Source organism: Cupressus sempervirens, chromosome 5 (assembly GCF_028749045.1).
Source record: "Cupressus sempervirens isolate cs-2001-9-10 chromosome 5, ASM2874904v1, whole genome shotgun sequence".
Taxonomy (NCBI): domain Eukaryota; kingdom Viridiplantae; phylum Streptophyta; class Pinopsida; order Cupressales; family Cupressaceae; genus Cupressus; species Cupressus sempervirens.
The window spans coordinates 423,664,408-423,691,901 of NC_143122.1; the positions used below are offsets into that span (position 1 = coordinate 423,664,408).

At 37.8% G+C, this 27,494-nt stretch overlaps 1 protein-coding gene across 1 annotated transcript in view; it reads left to right on the forward strand.

Annotated features, from left to right (window-relative positions):
- TAFII21 (TATA binding protein associated factor 21kDa subunit) overlaps nucleotides 1–23,768 on the forward strand; it is a 40,863-nt gene extending 17,095 nt beyond the window's left edge. The window contains exon 2 of the mRNA XM_089830989.1: nucleotides 23,370–23,768. Within this exon, the coding sequence (XP_089687115.1) occupies nucleotides 23,370–23,651 (282 nt within the window). The 3' untranslated portion in view covers nucleotides 23,652–23,768. The remainder of the gene's footprint in view (nucleotides 1–23,369) is intronic.
- Nucleotides 23,769–27,494: the final 3,726 nt, after the last annotated feature.

Consider the following 27,494-nt stretch of genomic DNA (forward strand, 5'->3'; position numbering starts at 1 on the left):
GACTTTTAACAAAAGTAGAGCTTTCTTTCTGAAGAACACTTTGTTTTCTATTGTCATGGACGAGCGAACCTCGCTCCAGGCACACTTGAATCAGATTTAGGAAATCCGTGATCAGATACATGCCATTGGTCGCAAGATGAAGGAAGAGGACATTTGGTTATCACTCTCTAGAGTTTACCAAAGTCCTATGAGCACTTTATTGAGACTCTCAATATCACGTCTTCTTGTGTTGATTTGAAGTTCATTAATCTTTGCACACTTCTGCTTCACCCAGATCAGCGGAAACAACAAATTGGTAGTAGCTCCAGCTCCAACTTCATTGAGCAAGCCTTTGTTGCTAAATCCTTTTAGAAGGATAAACGCAAGTTTTAGCAACCATCTAAATAGAAGTCTTCTCCTCCACCCTCAGATGGTTCCCGAAAGAACAACATTTAGTGCAACTACTGCCACAAGTTTGGACACATGAAGGTTGAATGTTGAAAACTCTTAGCTGCACAATCTAAGCTATCATGTTCACAGCCAAAAGCGAACAATGCAGAGCACACTGAGCAGACAAAGTCTGCCTTTTACGCCTTCATGGTTAAAAGACTTGCAAATCATGTGAAGTTGTCTGCTTGGTATATTGATTCAGGTGCGTCTCGTCATTTCACTCACCGCAGAGACTGGTTTACTGACTACCAGCCTTTTTCAGACTATGTTATTTTTGGTGGCAAAGAAGAGTATACGGTTGTCAGCAAACGCAACATTCATATTTAGTCTGCTGGGAGGAATCTTATTTTCCTCGATGTGTACTACGCTCCAGGGATGGAACTAAATCTACTCTTAGTCAGTTAGCTGCTGCGACATTCTCCACACTTGGATGTCACCTTCAGTTCACATTAGTGCACTATCACTAATCGGGCGACTCAGTCTACTGTTGCAATGGGTCTTGAGGATCATGGTCTTTTTAGACTTATTGATTTTGGTGATTCTCGGGACTTAGCTATGGCTGCTCGGCGGTCTTCTGTTAGCACACTTTGGCATCAACGATATGGGCACTTAAATGTGCATTATCTCTCACAGCTTGATCGGGATGAGCTTGTTCTTGGATTGGTAGAGATTCAGATTCAATAGCTTGGACTTTGTGATGCATACTGGGTTGGGAACAAACATCGCACAACTTTCACCAGTGGCGATTCATGTTGAGCTTCTTAGGTACTTCAGCTTGTTCATGAGATATTTGCGGCCCTATGGCCACTCCTTTTGTTCTTGGGTCCAGGTATTCTCTGTTGTTTGTTGACGATTTCAATAGAAAAATGTGGATGTATTTCCTTAAAAAGAAATCAGATGCATTTCCAATATTTTAGAAGTTTAAACTTTTAGTTGAAAAAGAGTTTGAGAAATCTATTATTACTCTTAGATTAGACAATGGGGGGACTTTTGTTCTAATGTTTTCTCTAGCTTCTTGGATACACATTGCATTAAACGCTACTTAACCATACACCACATGGAACAACAAAACAATGTAGTTGAACTTCGGAACTGGACAATCACCGAGATGGCTCGATCCATGCTCAAACACAGACATGTTCCAAAGAAGTATTGGGTAGAAGCAATTAAAATTACAGTTTATCTGTTGAATCAATCACCATAGTGGTAGTCAAAGGTAAAACTCTGGAAGAGACTTGGTAGGTTGCAAGCCCAGAATCAGTCACCTGAAGGTTTTTGGCTCCCTTGCTTTTGTTTGGATCCCTAATGCGTCAAACACCAAGTTGGATGCCAAGAGTCACAAACTCATGCTTGTTGGATATAATAGTTTTCACAAAGCTTACTGCCTGATCGATGTTGCGACATCTTGTCTCATCTGCAGTCGTGATGTAGTCTTTGATAAGCAGTGAGGACCATTCATGCTTGTTTCTCCTATTCCTGATCCAGCAGACCAACCTATGAAGGCTCATGATTTGGGAGTTCGGCTTCCATTAGGTCCACCTGATGGGAGGGCTCCAATAGCTCCTGCAACTCCAGCTATACCAGTGATCTTTGTAGAAACACCTCTAACTTCTCCAGGATCACCTCAATTTGTAGATGCTTCGCTTGAGTTTGATCCAGATTCTTTTGATGAGTAATCTGATCACCAAGCATCTCCTGATACTAATGTTGGTCATTCTCCTCTCCAATTTAAGTGGTGGGCTAAGACACTTGCTGATCTTTGTGATGATGAGCTCATTGATAGGAGAATTGCTCAGAAAAAGAGCAAACCTACAGAGTCTGTTAACTTTGCTCTCATAGCCAACATTCATTGTGTGTTTGAACCTCAAACATACTCCGACGCTAAAGGAATTCCAGAGTGGGAACAGGCCATGACATCTGAACACCAGAGCTTGCTGAAGAACAACACCTGGATCCTTTATGATCTTCCACCAGGGAAGAAACCCATTGGCTGCAAATGGGTTTACAAAATCAAATACAAATTGGATGGTACTTTGGATAAGTACAAAGCTTGTTTAGTTGTGAGGGGCTTCTCTCAGTGTCAAGGCATTGATTATGAGGAGACCTTTGCTCCTATTGCAAAGATGAGTACCATCAGATTAGTCCTAGCCATGGCAACATAGTTTGGTTGGAAGGTCCATCAGATGGATGTCAAGAGTGCTTTCCTCAATGGTGCTCTGCATATAGAGGTCTACATGAAATAGCCTCCTGGTTTCAAGGTTGTTGGTAAAGATCATCAGGTTCTTAGATTGGTAAAAGCTTTCTATGGCTTGAAGCAGGCTCCTTGGGCATGGTACATAAAAATTGATAAGTACCTCAGTGATCAAGGCTTCAAGAGTACTTTGTCTGACTCAAATCTTGTACATCAAGACTACTGACCGTGACATCATCCTTCTGGTTATTTATGTGGATGATTTGATCATCATTGGCAGTTCGGCATCTTTGATTCAGGGAATCAAACAGAATTTATGCCAGCCTTTTGATATGACTGACCTTGGGCTCATGCATTATTACCTAGGTGTTGAGGTTTGGCAACAGTCTTCTAGTATATTCATCTCTTAGTCCAAATATGCCAGGGCTTTGTTGGACAAATTCTACATTTAGGATTGTAAGCCTGCATCTACACCTATGGAGAAAGGTCTCAAGTTATCAACAAAGTTTGATTCTCCTTACATGAATGATAGTACATACAAGCAACTAGTAGGCAGCCTCATCTACCTCTCTACTACTAGGCCTAATATCAGCTTCGCAGTCAGCTATATCTCACTCTTTATGACAGCCCCTAAGGTTGATCATTGGATGACAGCAAAGCGTGTGCTTCATTATGTGAAGGGCACTTCCGATTATGGACTTCTGTACTCTCGAAGTTCTAATCCTAAAGTTAGTGGGTTCATAGATTCAGATTGGGCCAGCTCTGTTGATGATAAAAATCAACTTCTGGATATGTGTTTAGTTTGGGATCTGGTGCAGTCACATGGACTAGTAAGAAGTAGTAGGCCGTTTCTCTCTCCTCTACAGAGGCTGAATACAGAGGGATTGTCAAGGTAGGATGTGAAGCTGTTTGGCTTCGTTGGATAGTTGGGGATATGCATATGTCACCAACAGGACCAACTACTCTATTTGTTGATAATGAAGGTGTTATCAAGTTAGCCCAAAATCCAGTCTTACATGAACGAACCAAGCATGTGGATGTTTAGTCACTACATACGCCAGCTGGTTGAAGACGAGACGATAGACTTGCAGTATGTTCCTACCACAGACTAGACTGTAGACATTCTCACCAAGCCTCTTGGTCGTGATAAGTTTGTCAAATTCAGAGGAAAGCTTGGTGTTCTAGATAGATTAACCATTAAGGGAGGGTATTACGATAATAGATAATCGTCTATTATTAGTTAATGGTAATCTATTGTAAATATCTAGTTAGCTTTAGTTAGTTTTAGTTTTTTTAGCTTTCTTAGTTAGAATAGAATGTTTCTATTCTTTACGATTGTTTTCTAAGGAAACGTTGTTCTATTCATTTGTATATAATCACCTTTCGGTCTCTGTTAATAATAAGCAAGTATTTTACCAATTACTTTGTAATAATTTATTTATTATATATCTATATTTTAATTATATGAATCTTATTTAGATGCGGATATCACAATCCTCCCTTATTAAGATCATAATTTTTTTCGTAGAGCCACTATGCAAAGCATATAATTGGATGCAAGAAGACATAAGGGATTCATGGAGTATGCATGAAAATGCAAAGCATTCACAAAGCAAACATTTAGTGCATGGAAACACGAAGTAGACACGTGAATGCATGAAGACACAAGTTAGATACGATGCAGACATATACTACATGCATTCTTGATTAATGCCTTACAATTTGTAATAAGCTAGGGCCAAGAAAATATTTACAAAATTTACTTCTTTAATAGAATCTTGCAACACAAGTGATCATTAGTACATGTGTATGTATAAGTTTCAAAGAAAATGTGAGTTATGATAAATTACTCCAAGCCAATTCCATACTAAGTCCAAGAGAAGAACTTTGCCCCCTTAGCCTCGGTGGTGGTATTTACGCATCCACACAAGGTGGCCTACTTAGTGGGATGCTTCTTTTGTTTTTCTCTTATTGTCATTCTTATTCGAGAAGAGCACTAAGGGTGTAAACAGATTGCTTTGCCACCAAACTTAATGGTTTCCCTCAAGGCTTTATAGATCCAAGCCCTTAAGGCTTTCTTGGATGTGTTCTCAAGGTGCTCGGGGACGCTAATCTTATCCATTCTTGCAATAACTGATTGGTTGGATTTACACTAGCCTCTCCTTGAATATGCCTTTGTTCTCTCTCTTGAGGCTACCCTTATAGGGTAGTTAGTAACAAACTATATGTAAATTGAAAAAGTTCATACTATTTCGATTATAACTTTGGCTTAAAGGGAATTCTAAGATACAATAGGTTGCTTTGAGACCAAACTCAACAGTCTCCCTCAAGGTTTTTGTGGGTCCAAGCCCTTAAGCCTCTCTTGGACATGTACTCAAGGCGTTCGGGGACGCTGACCCTTACATATCTCGAGATAAGCTGTTGGATGGATTTATACAGGCTTTCCCATATTGTAGTTCTACTCATTTCTTCTAGCTTAGACTTATAATGTGACTGAGCAGGGATATTATTGAAGTGAATTGCTTCTAATTATTATAATAGATAATATACTTACCTCAGAGATGTATGAGCATTTCCTTGTGATCAGGACATCTTGCCCACTCGCTTGGAGATTATGCAATTGATCAGATTGGATTTAATATAGTGCCGGGATATGTATAAAAGAATTTATTTCTTCTATCTTTCCACGTTGTTTGTGGAGTTGCTATCTGATGATATTGGCTGTGGATGCCATTTTCTGTTGTTGGTATTATAGTTTATGTATTTTCTTCCTTCTAGGATCTTTGATTAGAAGCAATACGTATATTTCCTATAGGGATTCTCACTTGCAGAATTATATAGTATAAACAAAGAGATGTCTCTATCGATATTCATGGATGCACATATTATAAATTACTTTGCAAATGGGAGTGTGTGTCATAGTACACATCTGTAGTTCTTTCTGCGAATATACACTGATACTAATATTATTGCTAAATGTCTTGTCTGTTCTGACAATGCCCTCCCATTTCATTCTTATCTCTAATTCCTTCCTATTCTGATAGGGTACTATATATTGATAATTTCAGTGATTTGCGCTTATTCTTATGTGCTAATAAGGGGTTATATATTCAGTAGTTTGCTGATGATTTGTGGCCGTGGATGCCATTTCTGTTGTTGGTATTAAATCATCAAATGGAACAGACACTATCTCTCCTTAGTTTATAAAAAGCAAGTTTGTTAAAAAATTATGTTCTCTTATTTTCTGTACCAGGTGTATGGCTACTTTGCAATAGTCAAGTTACTGAAATTCAAAAAAGAATCAGGAAATTCCTTTGGTTTGACGACAATTAACAGCATGACCTGTTCGAACCCACAGTCAAACTCGCACCCTGTCTGAACCAGACTTTGAACCAGACCTGAACTTCGAACCAGCTCGAACTTCTGCTGGTGTGCGGGGTGCAGGGATGGACCATGGTAATTAGGTGTAAACTATTCTGAATTCCAAGCAACGAGCCAAAAGTTATGTCCCCATGAAGTTGGGATGACCAAGTGCCAAATTAGAATTTTCCTGCAAGTCTATGATTCCTTTTCATCCTATGTTGCGATGGGCCACATGTCAGAGTCGGCTGAACTCTTAAGGCGCTAAAAACCATTCCTCAATCAAACTCACCAGTGTTCCACATGTCATCATGATGCAAGTCTATTGCAAGAAGAATTAAAAGTAGTTACAAAAGCTCCCACACATGGGATATGTCTCCAGTCTGTGTTTGCATCTTTCAAAAAGGTGGTGGAGGCCACATCCTTCAAAGTAAAGAACCACAGTCCAACGAAGGATTTGAATTTAGATTCGACTACCACTATGAGTTTTGCATTCTCAAGTTCACAGAGGCCCTTTTGGCTGTGTTTATGATTTTTTGCTAACGGAAACCTTTTTTCCTGTATATGCCCAAGGTCATATTGTAATGAGGTAGCTTTTTTGGTATTCATATGATAAATAGAAGGAAATACATTGGACTATTGCCTAGTTTTTCTTTTACTTGCATGTTTGCTTCTAGTTTTGTGAGTCATCTTAAGGTCTGAGAATTTTAGAGGGACGTGAGTAACTTTTGTTGTTCTGGTCTTTTATAATTCCATCATAGATGTATAGTATGCTGAACCATGTTTTACACTTTCAATTATTTGTGATGTTTATTATACTATGCTATTTTATGAACAAGATTCACTCTGAATGATCCTTCTGGGGAGATAATAGGGAAAATACCTTCAGGCCTATACAAATGCTTCTCACGGAGAGATCTGAACATTCTGCACTATGTCATCTGACATTCGCATCTTGTTTTCTCTTTAACACTGAAGAGTCTATGGCATTTTGTTCCCAATATTTTTAGGGTTCTTTGTTTTTTTAATCTTTGAAACAAAGCAAAGCTCAAGCTTTCGTGAATCGCCTAGGTTAGCTATTTCCTAGTTTTCCCTCTCCCCTTTCCACAAAATGAAGAGCTGACTTCTGAAATCCAGAAGGTTGTTTCACAGGGTGCAATCTGTCCCTCTTGTGAATTTTTCTGACTGCCCTTATTTAGGCATGCGCCTCTTAGGGATCAACAACAAACAAAATGATATGTTTTTAATTGAAGTGCCTCCATAAAGGGCTGTTTCAGGGTTTTTTTTGAGCCAAAGATTTTTTTATATTTTATTTGTGTTTTTTAAGTCACAAAAAGTGATTGGCTCATGAATGCGCCTGGGATGCTTCTGATGCACACAGGGTATGCATCTCGGGCTATGGATGTGTGGATTGCACATTCAATGCCCATCCACAGTCTGGGATGTGCATTCTGTGTGCAACCAGATCAGAGTGCATTCTGATCTGATGCACACCAACAGGTTGTGCATCTGGTAACTTAGAGCAACTTCCTTTCCATTCTTATAGCTTACATGCTTTTCATGTGGGCTGATGTACTGAAATTGGATCATTTAAGGCCTGGCAAACTAACTTATTGTGTTTTAAAATTGTTCCTTGATGCCTTCAATACATATATGGAACACGTGCATTTGAAAATACCGCTTAGGAGCTATGAGATTGAGATTGTAGCCATGGATAAGACTGGAAGACTGCATTTTGTTTTTGTCATGCTTACCATCTCTTCTGTTTTTTCCCATGATGCACCATGTCTTCAAGTGACATCAAACATGTTGTTATAGCCTCCTTTGAGAAAGGTCTGCCTTCATACCTTTGAGAACCCTGTTCCTTCACTTCTTTGCAAACTTTTGTCAAGTATTTCTTTGACTACTACCTTTTAGGCATGCTCTTTTCTAGCCCTTCTAACATTCCACAAGGATTATCACTGTCATTCAACTTGCTTCTTTATGGATTTATGACTTATTATTTCGCTCTTTACTTCTGTTCATAGGTTTCCTTTGTCATCTACAGGTCCGTTTTGATCATACATCTATCTTGGTCATAACTATCTCAGACCTCTTAATATACCCTGTACAATGTTACCCTTTGTCTCGGTCGTGAGACTGTCATATCTCTTGCTTATCTCACTGTTCATGCACTATGTACTCATCTTCTTTTACTCTAATTTGTGCCTCTTCCTTGCTGTCTTAATATTATCTCTGACTTAAAACCTACTGTCATACATGCTCTAGACCACTCCCTTTGTTATTTCCTTCACTGGTGCATTCACTGTCACTTTAGGGAGTGTCACTACTGTTTCATGATTGTGCTTTATATTGTACGAGACTGTCAGTGTGATCCTACATTCTTTGTCAATACCGCCAACAACATGCCTGTGCCCTTGGTCAATAATTTGTTCAAACCTTGCAGTCTAAGGCCTTTCAGAACTAGTTCACTCTAGTCTGTCAAGGCAAATATATAACTTTGTATTTGTGCCTCCTATTGGATGACTATCACTGTATTTTTAAATATCACTGTCACATTCTATAATACTTTGCTCCTTATTCTTCACATGTCTGCAGCTCTCATGTATATTACTGTCTTTGTGACTCTTCCTTTGCAAGTTTTTCTTCCTGTTAAGCTCCTACTGCGATCATCTTCATTATTCCTAATGACTGCTGGATTCTTATGGCGAATGCCCACTATCATTGGCTTTGTAGATTTTGTGGGGTTCAAGCATCTATTAACTCGGCCTTCTAAGACCTACATATTCCTTTCATGCGTTGATTGTCTTTCACCTTGGCTATGAGTATTTTATGAACTACTGTTGCTTTGAAATTCCTTTCATCGAACTGTCCATTTCTTTTACTCGTCCTACCTCACCTGTGTCGAAGTTTTGGTCAATATGACTCTCATTTTTTCTTGAGTGTCTCCACTTGGTTCATTGCCGAGTAATAGTCCGTTTCTCTGTTTTACGTAAAGGGAACTACGCCTTACAGTGTCATATCCTCAACCTGTAGTCTTTGATCTTTCAAATCCTCCATTTCACTGTACTTTGAGTGTTCTGAATTTTTTTTTTGAGTCAAGTGACAATTCATTTTGTTTTTGGTCTTGAGGAAAAATTGTTCCCACCATTTTGGCTAAGAGCTTCATTATACAGCTGTTGCAATGTTGTAAGTAAATCTTTGGCTGAAACTTCTAAGAACATGTAACTACTAGCACTTGCACCAAAAAAAGGTGCAATTGTTACACTGATATATAGATAGATATGTATGTATGTACTATGTATATATGTGTGTATATATGTATGATATGTTGTAGAAGGAAAATAAGGAATGTGAAACCTGAATTCTAGTTGGGAATCTTGAATATGTTTATTTCGAAGTGAACACCTTGAGGGTAAACGTAACATAGAGGCATGAAATCACTAAATTACAAGCCTCACAGATAGATTCTCAACATTAAATTTAAAAGCAGTTTTCTATGAGGCAGTGTATCTTTAGGGCATTCTATCAAGCGATTCACATGCCTTGTATATGCTTCCACATATTGGATATAGTTTTTAAAAATACCTTTCCTCTATGATTTGTTGGGTGTTAATACCATGTTTCAGTTCTATTTTGGTAATGCAAGACAGATGCCAAAAATGGTTGTCGAATTTGACTTCACAACTGCTAATTGCATTTACTTGACAGTTTCATAACCTTTTAAACAAATCCATTTTGTATATATTCTACAAACATGGGTGGAAAATAGTCACACCTCTAAAGTCCAAACAACTTAAATATTCAAAATACAATTACTTAAGAGAAGCCTCTGGTTGACAAGAGTTATAGCAAAGGAGATCATCCAATTTATTTAGTACATTAGTGGTCCTGAAGTGCACACCAATGGGTCCCAACTATTCTTATCATTAGCAGGTTTGAAGTGTCCACAAAAGTTCCCAACCATCCCTTCGATGTTAAAAAACCTTACACAATGAATTGGAAAAACAGCAGCAACAACGCCATGGATGTGAAATTGGAGAACGACAATCCTTCAAATTTCATAAAATGCATTGGTGCAATATTTTTCACATTTGTTATTTCCTCACGAAAAGTGTTTCTGTCTGAGCTAAATTTTGTAAAGCAGAATTTCATTTTCAGAGTGAATCGCATGCAAAACATGATCTGCAAGAAAGAAAAATAAATGGTGGAAAAGGTTCGAAAGTAATACCTATGGCTCTAGACACGGCGAGTAGGTCTCGGACACTGTAGCCTTTCCAGTATATGACCTGTCCTGCAGCTTCAATCCACTCAATTTCATCTGGCCGAACAGCCTGTGCTTTAAAATACAGTCTGTGCTTTAAAATACACAACAACATTGCACATCAGTTAGCTATATAATCATAATGTATGAAAGACGATGGAACTGAAAAAAATATAATTTAAATTCTTTTCATTTTCAAAGCTTCGCAATCATCTTCTGGTCATTGGAGAGCGGAATTATTGTGCCTGCTCTGCCAAGAAACAACAAAAAATCAAAAGGGCTGTATTTAGAGAAGCTCCTGCTATAAATAGATGGTCATATATAACTTAACAATTTAGATTCTATAATTGCACAGAAAAATAAAGCTTTAAAATTTAAGTGGCTAATGAACTTCTAGTTTTAATTAAAAATAATTATGGATCTTTTGGATCACACTCAGTGATATATGATGAAATCCCCTGATTGTGAACTCCACTTTTTTATGTTGGAGATGAGATCCCCTAATTGTGAGCTCCTCTTCTTAAAGAAGTTGGAGTCAATCCCTGTTTGTGAGGTCACCGATTCATAACTCACTTTTTTAATGTTGGTGGAGAAATCGCCTATTTCCTCTCTATATCTAAAAGTTTTCAGGAAAAACCAATCCCCTAATAGTAATTTCTTTCGCAGATATGAAATTCCACACACTTTTATGTTTATTCATTTAAATTAAAATAGTTCTAATTTATGTAGAAGGGCCAACAATTTAAATTCAAAGATTATTGAGAAATCCCGAATCCTTAAATTCTCACCAGCTTACCAATCCAAAATTATTTCAAATCCCTAAGTTGCCCATGTAATCTTACCCCAAAAATCCACTTTAAATTAAGTGATTTAAAAAATGCAAAATTGGTAATGCTGAATAAAAATAAAATAAAAAATCAATTCAAAAATCCCTACGCAGAAAACACTGTCAAAGATATTTGCAATAATACATTGAAATTACCAATACAACATATTAAAAGTTATCCCAATAATCAACTGAGAACCATACAATCAAGAGTCTGCTCTTAATGATCTGAACAACATTCTCCAACTTCTCTGGAGGCAGGCTCTGCAAGCTAGCACTCAATTTCTGCTTCTCAAAGTTCATTTTCCACTTTTCCATCTGGATGAAGTCCTCCAGCCTCAATGTCTACCTGATCAAATCAATTCTTTACGCGTATCTCCCACTCATTTGGATCTCAGTGTAAATCCTCCAATGTGCAAGGAAGAAAAGTTCTGAGTTGCTCAGCGAGTGTCTCATGCAGTCACTCTCTACAAAGTTCCACAGCCTGTGCACTCCCCTGGCCATCGTTCACTTGAAGGAAATGGAGATTCGATGATGAAAATGAAGAATCTCGCTTGCAGAAGTCAGGCACAGAAACCACAGTGTCTTCTATTATCTGCCTCGTTCCCATCACATATCTCTTTCCATATGTAGATGGACAACACATTTTCTCGCAGGCCTGTTCAATCTTTTCAACTGGAACTTTCTCAGCAGTCAAGGGTTTTGATTGAGAGGTGCCTTGAGCAGCCGGGAGTACCAATTTGACCTTAGCACTACTTTCCAGAGGAAATGACTTGGATGATACACTTCTACCTTTTCCTACATGAGATTTGCTGACGGTAGGAAAATCTGATGCCCTTTCTATTCACGGTGCCAGACTTTGAAATCCAGTGGATAGTTGCCACATTAAATAGCCTATCAGCTAACTAAGAATAAATGCCATGTTAATGCATTTATTTTCCTAACCAAGGGTATGCATAAAACTAGAGAGGACGCTAATCTATTGCATGAGTACATAGCTCTCAACAAAATAAGAAAGAAAACACTGCTGACATTTTTAAATAACTCTTTTTTTCACTACAATGCATCAAATCTTATATGCCTCTTTTGAAAACCTATAGACACATGGGGTCTTCTGCCCTTCTTACCGTGATGAGGAGTGTCATAACCTTCTTTGTCAGTATCCTTTGAATTGCTAATTCCCTGTCAAACTTGTCTAAATGGATACTGTTCAAGACAAGTATTAAGAGTGGCTGTTTTCTCTTACTGTCACTCGTCCTTTTAGAATTGTTGGCTATTCAAGGCCACCCTTAATACTTGTCTTAACAGTATCATACTGCTCTTGTTCTCAATTGCCCATGAAATTAGCATTTTTAAGTATGCTTATTGCTTGTAGACTCTTCTTTGGTTTACAAATCTCTCTGTTTTGTCTTTGAGTGCCATGACCAAATCTTGGCTCAATTTTGTCAACTTGCATCCCCTCAATGCATTTTGCTCCTTTGAGGGCTTGTCTACTTATCTAGCCCTTTTAGACCCTGCTGGTGTTGTCCTCGATGTTTTCATGTGCTTGTGTTATGACTGTCCTGTCATTTTGGAAGAATGTCATGCACATTTTCCTTGTCATCAATCAAAAAAATGAAGGCTTAGTGAAGAAATTTCTTCTTTGCTAGCTGTGCTATGGCCTATCTACCCATAATCTTGGACTGTGCTTCTGTCTTTTGCTGTTGCAAGACCCACAGAATTCTTCATAAGAGCACCCTTGAATTCCCCGCTTGTAATATTCTGACAATTCACAATTGGACAGGTGTGAGGCCTCCGACATTTGATAAGGTTTTCATCATGAGATTTTGGGTCTTTCACTCCATCAATTGCTCTATGAGGATTCTGAAAGCATCTTTTTTTAACATTTTCTTCTTTTTGGCTTTTTTGTTGATGAGACTCCTCAAGAAGGCTAAAAGAGATCCATTAATGACTACACATTGTATGTTTAACCAAAAGATAAACTTGAAGAGACTGTTTAAAACTTGATAGCAGTAGATACATGAATAAGGGCTTTAAAGATCTTAAATGAATTAGATACTTTGACTGAGGATCACTTACAGCCACCGAAGTTGCATGCCATGGATTAATGACATTTTGTACATTCTATAGCTTCAATTAAATTCTCCATTCTTGTACAAACTTAAGAGACATCCTTGCTGACTATGACAGAAACCACTTACAAAAGTGACTTCCTATGAAATTCATGTATGTGGACTGCACTTGATGATAAGATCTGTGAACCTTTTGTTGGTCTCAACAGGTATTGAGAGAGAGGGTGAATCAGTACGAACAATCAAACTGGGTATCTTCTTTACCACTCTAACCACACTAAACAACAACCAGCAGTGAAATAAAAGCATGCAAAGTCGCACACAAAATTATTCATCAAGTGATGCGCAGATTTTTACGTGGAAACCCTCGGTGAGAGGGTGAAAACCACGGTGGGGATAATATACTCACTAGCCCTTATAATGTTTGTAAAGGGTTGCTCGGTTAAGAGCTACATGATTCTTCTAGAAACACATCTTGTTAGGAATGTATATAACTTGTTAGAGTTATACAAGCTTGTGAAAGCTACTTGGTTAGAGGATGAATTAAAGCTTACTATTGAAGCTTGCCCTGTTAACAGCTGCGACTAGATGCAATGGTAAGAAAACAATCTAATGTATGTGATCTAAAGATAGCACTGTCTTGCCTTGTAGGTCTCCGTTGCTTATCCTTGGAGATGCTCTGATCTCCTTGCTTACTTCATGAGTACTTCAGTCTCACCTCTGCCCTTGGTTGTTTGTAAGAGCCTGTTGCTGTATCACTCTACAACTGCTTCTCTTGCTAGCTTGCACTTCGAACAACTCTCTGCTCTTACACTTTTGGTGATATCTCTGTCTCTGCAACCTCTCTTCTATTCACCTTGTTCTTCTCTCTTTTCAAAATGAAATCTGAGCACCTTTATGCACTTTGTGGTATCATGGCACAGTTGCTCATGACGAGAATCCTGCTTGATTTTGAATTCAAATTTGAATTCCATATTCGACACATTCACAGAGAATCTGTGACCCCTACTCCTAGGGTCTTGACTGGTAGCCCTGCCAGTCCATCTGCGAACCTATGTGCAGCCTTCCTCCTTGCTTGCTTCCGCTATTTCGCTCTTGCTTCTGTCACATCCAATCTGACTGTTCTCTGTCACATCCATGGTGATTTACTTTATAGATGATCTGTGATCAACTACCCTTTCCACTTATCTGCCGGTGGTGGCTTAGCATAAGTGTGCATACCGGTTTACTCTTCTAGCGGCAATGATGTTATTTGTAACATTTCCTCTCTTCGACCGGTTGCCAACCAATGACAAAACAATGATGCAAACACCAATTCATTTGAACTTGTGGGGTCAACACCTTTCACAAGTTTAGTGTTTTTAAATGTTAAACTCTCTCACAAGGGGGTAACAGACATGAGTAATGAGTTTGTTTTGACCAAGGGGCGAAATAGATGAACAAGTACCTTTGTTTCTCTATGAAGTCGATTCATATGTTGATGAATGCTACCAAAATCTACTAGATTTTAGACGAATGGATGAAGATGCCTATTTTGGCACACACTGAATTTTTGTTATATTGTAATCACCTTTCGTTGACAATATACCAAGTGGTGCTAGTTTTTTGCTGGGTTTTTGTAAAAAGGGTTTTGTAGTGCATATATGGTGTTAAATGTGATTGCCTTGTCATATTAAGTATCTGCTGCTGATTTCATTTTATATTTCATTACTATTAGACATTTCTTCTGGAAGTTTCATATTAAGTATCTGCTGCTGATTTTATTTCAGATTTCATTACTATTAGACATTTCTCCTCTGGAAGTTTATTTGTATTTTCATACAGCATCCAAGGGGTCTTGGATGCCTGTTCTCTTTGTTTTGTGTTTTGAAATAATATTATGCTATGGTGGTAACCAAATAAAAGGGCTTGCCATTGGCATCCTGTACACACCCCCGAATCAGCTTAAAAGGTCATTGTATCACTTACTCTTGTTGGTGGCTTTCTTATACCTTTCACTGTTTGTCTGAACAATGATCACTTCTTATAGCTCATCTTTCTTCAGTATCACTTCTTGCCCAAATAGTGATGGAATTCTCCTTGTGCAAGTAGAATGGTCTAGGCGTGATTGCAGGTTGGCATTAAAATAGAAATCATTTATTTCTTTCTTGAATTACTGTGATTCATTTACATGAGTGAGTAATGCAAAAAGATGAGACTTATTTATGAAATCTATATGGAATTGCTGACTGAACAGTTTGCAGTCACACTCTTTAACATAATGTGATGTCATTTATAACAAACTATGTTCCCCCGAGTTTCCGGACAGGGACGACAGGGGACAGCGGGACAGTAATTTTTTTTGCCGATTTTGGGGATGTGGGGGAATGGCAAATGGGGACGGCTATATAACACTATGGAAAATTAAAATATGCTGAGAAATTTAAAATATTAATATGAAAACATGGATAAAGCTTGTACTTATACATAATAGAACCTTAAAATATAAGAATCGGCAGACATATGCCAAATTTGTGTTACTTTGAGAGTCAAAGTCTAATTTGTTCTAGAAGTCAAAGTCAAAGTCAAATTTTCTTAGGTATCCCCAAGTCTCCAAGACATTTCCAAGATGGAGACAGCTGAAAATATATTGGGGATTCGTCCCCGGGTAAACACTGATAACAAATGAAAGTATAGTTGCATGGGTACTCATACCCATAGTGTAATAACCCTCCTCAAATCTGCCCTCAAAAATGCTGATGAAAGCTCAAGGAATTTCATCAAACAATTCACATGCAAGGGACGTATGACTGATATAGTATTTCAGCTAGTTTCAAATGACTTTTTCTTCAATTTGCATCAATGAGAATCTTGTGCTAGAAGACTACAATGGACTACACAATGACCTAACATGAGTGTGCTACTAATTTTGACAATATTCAGTGCATATATATGAGCTAAGCATGAGAAATGAACACCTACAGCCAACTGACATTTTTACAAACAGTTGGTATGCAAACTAACTAGCTGATAAATAATGATATTAAATTTCTTAAATGACACCAGCAATTATTATCTTCTTAATTGCAATGAAAAAATACAATGCTCATGAAATATGGCCAAGACTTTGACATTTACATAGATTACAAAATGATAATGCTGGTATAATGCACACTTACAGCTGAAAGTTTATAACACCCTAAAAAACAATACTAACACAAGAACCTGGTTGTAGATGGCTGTAATAATTTCCTTCAATGCTGCCCCTTCTGCTTTGCTTTTTACAAACTGCTTTTTTGGCCTGCTTTTTCGGACTGTTTTTTCGTACCCGCTTTTTCGATTTTGCTTTTTTTTCGGACTGCTTTTTCGGATCTGCTTTTTGGACTGCTTTTTCGGTTTTGCTTTTTCGTATCCGCTTTTTCGGCCTGTTTTTTCGGTTCCGCTTTTTCGGACTGCTACTATGTTGAATCTCAAGACCATATCTTTCAATGGCATCAAGATTTCCAGTTTGAAGGGATTTGGTCCTCCAAACTATTGAGACATAATCTCCAGAAATTTTTCCAATTTCTTTGATATTTCCAAGCATGCCTAAAAGAAGCTCTTCCATTTCTTTTATAGTGTTCTCACAAGGGCTCAATCCTTCGTTTTCTCAATGCGGGATAAAACATCAGTCTCTTTTATGTAACTTATGTCTCCAATTTGTTATAAAATAAAGGGGACTCTTAATTAAAATATTTGCCACAAACTATAGTCTATGCATTAATAAAGTTAAATATTTAAATTTAACTTTATAAAATAGCTTTATCAATGCATAACAAATTTTATCAATGATAAACAAGTCTTCTTGCCGATTTTAAACAATTACCATCAACATACCTCTGCCACTGGATGTCCGACCATATCCAAGATGACTTACTATAAATAGTAAGTATGCCCAAAGTTGCCTCAAAACCCCTCAGAAAGACCTGCAACTGAAACTATTTAGGCCAAATGGCCTCTAAGTCCCTTTAATGTCCTGGTTAGCCTACAAGACCATGGGGAAATAGGCTAACGACAACATCATGCTATGAATGCTAAAAAGGGGACATTACAGTCCACCCTTCCCAAAATTGCTTGTCCCCAAGCAATGGTTGAACAACAACCCAATCAATCCACTTGGATCCCAAATGTAGTCATGAACTATACTGCTGTCAGTCAATATAGGCTCCTGCAACAACCTCTGAAAATTAACCAAGAGGAATCCATAATCAAATTGACAATTATAGCTCAACCAAACTCCAAAATCACAACTGCCACAGTCAGAAACCCACAAGACACAAACTCTTAGAACATCAGAACCCAAGTAAAGTGGACAAATCAAGCTGCCAACACAGTAAATACCATCAACGCATCCCACTGGCCTATACAGAATGTATAATCCAACTCTGCAACAATGGTGAACGCTCCCGAATGAAACTGCACCAAGTATGGAGAATCCACACACTGCACAACTCCTGCAGTCAACACAACTCTGCAGATCACCGGCCACTGTCTCATAACCATAACTCCCATGCACCGCTGATGGTGAAAAGACATCACAAGATAAACAGCAAGAAATGGAACCCAAACCAAATTTGCTTGCCATCAACTCCTCAACACAAGGATCAAATGCTAACTGATGTACATACCCTGCAGTATAATGCTGATAAAAAGAACCAACCTCAGTCAACAGCTCACCATGAACAAGTGATACAACCCACTGTGACTGATCACCAGCTAAGTCAGGAGATGTCATAGCCAAAGGAGTAGAATCAATAACAACAACCGTTGAAGCATCACTCCCAAACTCCTGCTCTAAGTCATGTATTATCAAGCTGTCAACGACAGAACCTATCGCCATGTCATGCCCATCACAACTCTCATCCTGTGGCGTCAAACCATCCCATAACTGATGAGAAGCACTAGGAATCAAAGTATATCTCTGTATCATCATCTCATCAACATGGTCATCAAAGGTAAATTGATGAGCATACCTCACAGTGTAATGCTGATAGAATGTGCCAATCTTAGTCAGTGGCTCAGACTGCAACCCAGATGAAACTAATTGCAATCGATCACTAACCAAGCTGGAACTGACTACTACCTCCGAAGAGATCGCCAAGGGAGTAGTATCACTAGTAGGAACCATGCCAACTGCCGGCTCACCAACATCACACATGATCTTTGATACAACATCTCTAGTATTCGTGCCATCAGTACCACCATGTCAGGCATACCACAACAATCTGCTGCAACACCTAACTCAACTGAACTTGACTCTAGTGAGAACGAACCCGATATGCCAATGTTAGTATCAAGTATGGATGCATCCCCATCTCCATTGTCTCTGACAATCTCGACCATGGACATCTTCGGATCACTAGACACCACAACTTGTGACTGTATAGAATCTGGTAAAGATTGCAGTCGCTCTAACTCCATGGTCACCTTAGCCAAATGAAATTGTGACTCCTCGAAAGTCAACTGTGTACTCTCAAGAATCGTAGAAGTCACCTCGAGCTGCTGAGTAAGCTCACTCACCTCATCTTCCTTGGCCAATAATGCTTCGTATGCTGTACTCCCCCACTCCATAAGATAATCTCTGTCGGCTACCAACTGCATATAATTCTGTCTCAGAATCCGAATAGCCTCCCATAAAGAGTGGATCTCCGTCAAAGAAAGATAATTGCCTCCCTGCTCATTACTAGTAGGAGAACCCCATCCATAAACTGCTAACAACTGACGAGTAGCATCGAAATGCTCACAAATGATAGCAATGTCTCGCTCACTAACTCTCAGCTGACTAGACACATGATTGTGCTGGCTGGTCAAACTTCTATACTGTACCCCTGGTACACTGTCCAAAGGAGTAACCTCATAATAGCTATCGTTTGTAATATTGCCATCCAAATTCTGCAGTCCAACTGCTGAACTTGTATCATCAAACGGAGTGACTGAAGCATCAACATAAACCTCCGTATCAAAGGAAACTGTTGAGGAGACTAAGTCCTCAAAACTGTCCACAACATCCCCCTGGGTGTCATCTGTAATAATCAGATCCTGGGACTCTTTTGTAAACTTTGTCATATCTGAGAGATCATCAACCCATTCCAACAAGTATGGTTGACTGGATACATGAACAATGCCCAACAAAGGTGTGTAAAAACTAATTCCAGCATCAAACAAGCTGTTGGCATGGATGAGAACTACACCTGGCAAACTACTAATCAAGTCCATGATGGTGCAACAGATACTACTACCAAAGAATGATAAATATCTCCGGTCAAAACGATCCCAAGTACTAAGATAAGGATCCCAACATCTAATCCATGAACGGAAACCAATTGGCAATTCAAGTAAACTTCTCACCTGAGTAATGTCAACAATACCAACTGACTTCACGAACCTGTCTACAGTCTTTGAATCCGGAGTGTGAATGCTAGACGTACTCATATCATCATCAACATGTGACCCGACTGTAAACGGAAACTGAGTCCCTGCTATATGCGCTAACTCTCGAACTGAACTCACCTCAAGACAATGCTCGTCCACATGTCTCTCAGAATCCTGGAGAGCCAACTTCATTGCCTCCATGCCTTCCTTGATTTGTTGTAAGTCGTCACAAGAAGAACCTGTTGTGACTCCTTTCTGTCTCTCTTGCAGTTGAATCATCCAAACGTGATTCTCAATCAATCCATGTATCCTATCATGATGGGATAAAGCCGTGACAATATTCTTGTCCCTTGTCTTCAGCTGGCTTGCCAAACCAAGTAAAAAGCTACTAGCCTCTATCTCATGTGAAGAAGCATCCAACTGTGCCTGATACTCACTTTCTGCAAAGTCCTAAATGCTCACTTTTTGATCAACTGTACTATCCTCAAACATAACAGTATCCTCAACTGCTGTAACTTCATCTAGCCCAACTATACTGGGATCACTATCTGTGTCAATCACACAATCCGGTGTGCCTGTGATATCACCTTCTGATGCAACTGGCTCAACTTGCACAACATCTGTAACCCCTTTTGCCTGTGAAGATGATGCAGATAAACCATTACCTAAAGATGTGCTAATGTCTCCCTATATTGAATCAACATGTCTGTTAAACTCCTCATACAAGTTTCTGCCTGTCATAGGGAAGGTACGATCCTTAGACCTATCAAAACATTCAATCAGTCTCTCCGTAAACTCCACATATGAGGTAATGTGTGCATGACCCATAGTGACCATACCATGATGCCACCACTCGTGTGCTAACCCATCCAGGTGAATTGCTGCATACTTAATAGCTTCTACCTCAGGCATAGGGTTCATTTGAAAGTATGTGTCAAGCTTTTGAACCCAAGCTCTTGCTGTAGACTTCCCTGAGCCATCATAAATGGTAACTAAGTTTCCCTACTTTCTTCTGTAGCTCATAGCTCTGGTTCTTGTCATGTCCACGTGGCATATGCTTCATCCGCACATCTATATACTCCCTAAAGGTGATTGCAGCAATAAAATTTGGACCTCCCGCTTCCCAATCTCTCCTCAACTGGTCCTGTATATCAGTGATCTGGGGCTCTGGTACGGGCTGCTCTGGAGCTCTAGGAGGAAATATGGGAATCATGGGCCGCGAACTCACTGTCCTAGTTTGCTGGGGTGCATGACCAAAATTGTTCCCAACTTGTTCGCCTCCATTATGTGCCCCATCCTGATTATTACCATTCTGATTATTTCCTCCACCCACATTAGCATTCAACCCCATTTGACAAGCCATCATCTGCATCATAAGCTCAAATCTCTGACCTTGTTCCTGTGCTCTTTGCTTTACTGATCGTTGTCCCTGTGCTAAGGTGTCTAATAATTGTAAGAATCTTTCCTTTCTCTGATCTGGACCGGCATTCATTTTGTCAAACATTTTTCTCTCTATTTGGCTATTCCAAATTCCCTATAAGACCTCCATAGGATGGCAGGACTTATGGCTCTGATACCACTGTAATAACCCCAATAGGTTATAACTTCTTCAAACACCAAAAAATCTTTATACTTCAGTTGTTTGACATTTCGTCAAACACTTTGCAAGCAAGCTCTGATACCACTGTAATAACCCTCCTCAAATTTGCCCTCAAAAATGCTGATGAAAGCTCAAGAAATTTCATCAAACAATTCACATGTAAGGGACGTATGACTGATATAGTATTTTAGCTAGTTTCAAATGACTTTTTTTTCAATTTGCATCAATGAGAATCTTGTGCTAGAAGACTACAATGGACTACACAATGACCTAACATGAGTGTGCTACTAATTTTGACAATATTCAGTGCATATATATGAGCTAAGCATGAGAAATGAACACCTACAGCCAACTGACATTTTTACAAACGGTATGCAAACTAACTAGCTGATAAATAATGATATTAAATTTCTTAAATGACACCAACAACTATTATCTTCTTAATTGCAATGAAAAAATACAATGCTTATGAAATATGGCCAAGACTTTGGCATTTACATGGATTACAAAATGATAATGCTGGTATAATGCACACTTACAGCTGAAAGTTTATAACACCCTAAAAAACAATACTAACAAAAGAACCTGGTTGTAGATGGCTGTAATAATTTCCTTCAATGCTGCCCCTTCTGCTTTGCTTTTTATGAACTGCTTTTTCAGCCTGCTTTTTCGGACTGCTTTTTCGTACCCGCTTTTTCAGCCTGCTTTTTCGGTTCCGCTTTATTCGGACTGCTTTTTCGACTGCTTTTTCAGATTTGCTTTTTGGACTGCTTTTGCGGACTATTTTTTTGGTTCTGCTTTTTCGTATCCGTTTTTCCAGCCTGCTTTTTCGGTTCCGCTTTTTCGGACTGCTACTATGTTGAATCTCAAGACCATATCTTTCAATGGCGTCAAAATTTTCAGCTTGAAGGGATTTGGTCCTCCAAACTATTGAGACATAATCTCCAGAAAATTTTTCAATTTCTTTGATATTTCTAAGCATGCCTAAAAGAAGCTCTTCCATTTCTTTTATAGTGTTCTCACAAGGGCTCAATTCTTCGTTTTCTCAATGTGGGATAAAACATCACTCCCTTTTATGTAACTTATGTCTCCAATGTGTTATAAAATAAAGGGGACTCTTTTAATTTAAATATTTCCCACAAACTATAGTCTATGCATTAATAAAGTTAAATATTTAAATTTAACTTTATAAAATAGCTTTATCAATGCATAACAAATTTTATCAATGATAAACAAGTCTTCTTGCCGATTTTAAACAATTACCATCGACATACCGCTGCCACTGGATGTCCGACCATATCCAAGATGACTTACTATAAATAGTAAGTATGCCCAAAGTTGCCTCAAAACCCCTCAGAAAGACCTACAACTGAAACTCTCTAGGCGAAATGGTCTCTAAGTCCCTTTAATGTCCTGGTTAGCCTACGAGACCGTGGGGAAATAGGCTAACGACAACATCATGCTATGAATGCTAAAAAGGGGACATTACACATAGCCCTGCGACACAGTATTGATACTGGTACACCATACATGTATACTGTATCAGGTACTCAGTGAGGTACTTAGTGGAGAGCATCATAACTAAGGACCTTGATTAAGATTTTTGGTTTTTGTTTCATTTTTTTGATTGTGTGCCAGCTTGCTGATTATCAAGCTTATTTCGATATGTACTCGCTAATCTGTTTGAAACCTTTTTAAAATGATTGTATGAAATTTCAATTTGCATACTTACTCTTCAAAGCTAATTTTTGACAGTAAACCTTATCACTGTTCTTATTTTGAAAACTCATTGAAATTATATATTCAGATTTTCTGTGAAATAAAATTATATAACAGAAAAACCTGTGACACAGCCAAAGTACCCCCTGTGTTATTTGAAAAAGTAGCTGTACCTGTATCCGTAACCATCTCCAAAGTGCCCAATTACCCCCATCTCCATGCAACCATGATTGAAAGGAATGAAAATTAGAGGTAAAGAAGGGTCAGTATAAATTGATTTCCCAAACACAAATTAAATGAATACAAAACACTTACAGTTTGGGACTTAAATGTTTCTCAATCCTTAATTAGTTGTAGTTTAATTTGTATTTGTTAAGACAAAGTAGGTCTTCCATTGTTTTAGAAGTGAAGTCTCATTGAATTAAATGTAAACCAGTTGGAGGAGCTATTAGACATTGTTAATGAAGTCTATTAAGATAGTAGATTTTCTGATATATTTTTTCAATTTCTGACTGCAGGTTTTACTTGAGCTCTCTAGATCTAGGAACAGAATTCCATTACCAAGGTCAATTAGTGGCCCTGGCATAGCATTACCTCCTGAGCAGGACACACTAATTAGTCCTAATTATCAACTTGAAATCCCAAGAAAGGTAAACTCTCAAGCTATTGAGGAGATGGAAATTGATGAAGAAGAGGGTAATAAAGTTGATCCTGGGACGTCTTTTCAAGAGCATAAGACAGATCAGGATGCTGCGTCTCAGAGAATATCATTTTCTCTCTCTGGAAAGCGTTCTCGATAAATTGCATTTTGGTTTCCTTGTAATCCTCTATTTGTAAATTAAAGATCAATAGACCATATCAGATGGAAATAAGTTTCATAGATTTTAATCTCAATTTCAGAAGACAGTTTTTTGGCATCTTTGTGTCTTACAGCAGTCTTATTTCTGGTATAAGTTCTCTGCGTTTCTCTTTATCCTTTATTGATGTGTCAAGCACTTCCATGAAAGATTTCATGGAATTCTTCTGGTTTATTCTCCAAATAGATTTGAAGTCTAATGTCATTACATGTACCAGTCTACTATGCATTTTCATTTCATGTATTGGGATGCACGGACGCTAGGATTACAACTGGATGTGTCCACTCCCACAAATCTTGCATCCCCAGGAGGACACCACAGGACACTCTGGCCAATCTCTGCCCCCTTGGAGTTTAGCTATGCACCCCTCAAATGCCTCCTGGGGGTCTCAGGTATGTTCATCAGCGTCGTTGAACATCACAGGGACGTTCAGAGGCTACCTTTTTTCCTTCAATAAAAGAAAAGTAGTAGGGTGCCACAAGGTCGTCCACGCTCCTTATCAATCACCATAACCTCACTGTTTCAAATCACTCAATCCATTTGCAACTCACAATTATCACAGGCAATTTTCTTTTTGCACTTGCAGCTGTAAGGAAGGAAACAAGTTGATGAAATGTAGCTGTAAAAGATCTAGTTGTTGATTTTATTCTGCCTTCAATCTTTCTGATATGTACATTTTGTTGTGTTGGGTGCAATAATTAAAACAACATTCTTTTTAAATTGCTGCCAGTGACTTACTTATGTAAGGGAACATTGAATCTTAAATTCATGAATTGTGTGAATGTCTTAACTTGAATCTTGATTTGCTAAAAAGGAATTTCCTGATATATGTCCTGTCATCCCCAAAATGCATCCCATTATCCTTCATTACCTCTGCTCGGGAAATACTGTGGTACATATATGAACAGAGTATAATTTTTTCCATTATGTACTACTTCAATGGAGGGAGCCATTTTGGTTCTCCACTTAACATAACGAGCTTTTATGGGCATTTTGCTACTTTTGCCAAGTATATTGTTTGATGTTTGAAGGCCTGACTGTTATATATACGGGTTATTTTAGTTGTTCAATGTTTCTTTAATGATTTCAACTCTTCACCCATCATCCTTACAGTAACACAGGAATTGAAGATTTAGATTTTTTTTCAGTTGTTCAATGTTTCTTTAATGATTTTAACTCTTCACCCATCATCCTTACAGAAACACAGGAATTGAAGATTTAGATTTTTTCTATTATCTTTTTGTTAGTGCAGCATACAGGTTGTTTCTATCAGGTTTACATGGAGATGTGTACCACTTTCTCTCTCTCACTTCCAATCTACATTATACCATTCTCGTAACCTGCATCTGATGATTGTTGTGCACATCTGAGAGGTCCCTCAACTGTATTGTGAATGGGCAGACATCATTCACTGGTTGAAATTATTTGAATGTACAAAGAGCAATGGTCAGATATCCCCCACTGTTCTGAAGTTTAAAAAATTAAAAATAAAATCTACTTTGCAAAGAGCAAAGTTCATATAACTGTTAAAAGAAAGTTCAAAACTTTTAATTGACTGTATACAGCTATAGAGCGAAAGTACACGACTGTTAAATGACTGGATTACATACAATTGTAGGATAAGTTGTTCCGTATTCTATTCATCAATGAGAAATTGTGAATTCATCCAACCACAAGCAAAATTTACAGCTGTTGAATGGTTGCATACACTGTGAATTCATGGATTGAAAGCATCCCACTGTCGAATGGAAACATAAAGTTTTAGTACTCATTAATGAGCAATTCTCTGACTGCATACAGCTGCAGAAGAGCAGAGAATTATAAAACAAGTGTATAAAGTTTACAATGAAAAAAAAATGATTACATACAGTTGTGAAGTGTCACCGTACATATGTCAAATGAGTGCTTACATTTATAAGAAATGCATGTTGTTATTTCACTTTTATTTATGGTTTTGTATCTTTCCAGCCGTGTGTCGCAATGAGAACACTAAACAATGAAATCAGAATTTCTACTTTTCATAGCTTCTATACTTAAATCCACAGGTCGCGAAATCTGAGAGTACTCTGTGTTGCTGAGCACTCTATTTTTTGATGTGTGAGTTTTTACAAGTTTAGCTCGTGAGTTTTTTTCGAACAGAGAAAACATGGGTAAAATGCTGGTTAAAACACATTTTAAGATCAGTTTTTGCTGTGTCTTTGGAGAGTCAAATTTGGACTTGTCGAGTACTCTCCGAGTCTAAGTCTGCGTACTCTCCTTCAATCAATGAACACATGACATTGGATGTCGAATTTTGTACACTTAATATCCAAAACTTGAATTTGATGCCACGTCAAGCTAAACCTGCCAATAATTGAGTCTTCACATCCACACCCACACAGACAAACAATAACCATGCCCCTGAAAAATTCCCCTTCCTGCGGCGATCCCTGAAATGCTGTGGAAATAGGTTGCAACGTGATTCTCCAAGTAGTATTGTATGTTTTGATATCCTTTGACTGTTAATGCTATATAGTTCTGATTTTCCCGAACACGATATTTCATCACGTGTTGTTTTTTGTTTCTGTGGCTTCATGTCATTGTTTATCCATTTTTTCAATGTATCAAGGAAAAATAATTTTTTTATTTATCCTTTTCTTTAGTGCGCAATATAAGGAATTTAATAATTTTTAGTTGTTAATGATATTCCTTTATTATCTGTCATAAGGTTTTTGCTTTTTTAATGGCATTCATTTATTCTCTGTTACACGGTGTTTTTTTTCACAAATTCAGCAAAGAAAAAACTTACAATTAAATTTGACTACTTGAATTTGTGTGGCAAGAGTAAGTTTTAACTTCTGATAAGCTGTCATCTCGTGAGTCCAAGTTTTAAGTCATAATATTTGGTTTTATGTCTAAATTGTTTTAAATTTCTTAGATAACATCAGTATACTCCATTATTGTTTATAAACTATTGTTTATTGTTTTTGTTTATAGAGGAGTTCATAATTAATCACTAGACCTTTTCCAACGATACATTTTCCTTTGCTTGTCACTCATCATACATTGCTACCATTGATCAAGTATTGATTATAAATATAACGAGGTTTGCATTGCTTGAAATATATAAAGTTCAATTATTGTTTCATGAGACACATTTACACCATCAAACTTATGGATATCTATTTTGGTTGGGTTTAATTTTGGGCCTAAAAATCATGGTTTTTCTAATTAGAATTGTACCCATCTTGGTTAGGTTCATTGAAACACATCATAAATAGGTAAAATAATTTATTTTTAGTAAAATATATTCTTGGATACTATAATGGCACAATAAAGCACATATCTAAGTTCAAAGATAAATCCTTGAACCTTATTGAGGACATGGTTTTATAGATATTTGTATTTGAATTCTAGTTTTTAATATACAAGCCTTATTGCATAGTTGAGGTTGTACGAGGGTCCTAGTTATGTTTCTTGGCATCTCATTGTTGGTATTAGTTTCATTTTGATTTGTTGATGAGTGTAGTTCCTTTGATTTAATATATATTATTTGGTGAACACACTTTTATTGTGTTATGGTTTATTGGTGTTCTTGGAGCTCAGATATGCATTTGATGAACAAGGAAATCTTAGGCATCCAATTTGTTATAATGGATCCAAATGAAGACATATAGATGAGCTACATTATGGTTTTATGTTTTGGAACCTGGAGAATTCTTATGATATTTTTATTATGTTGTGTAAATGATATTGGTTTTGAAGTCCTCTTTTGTTATGATGACATTTGTGGATCCCATTGATGAT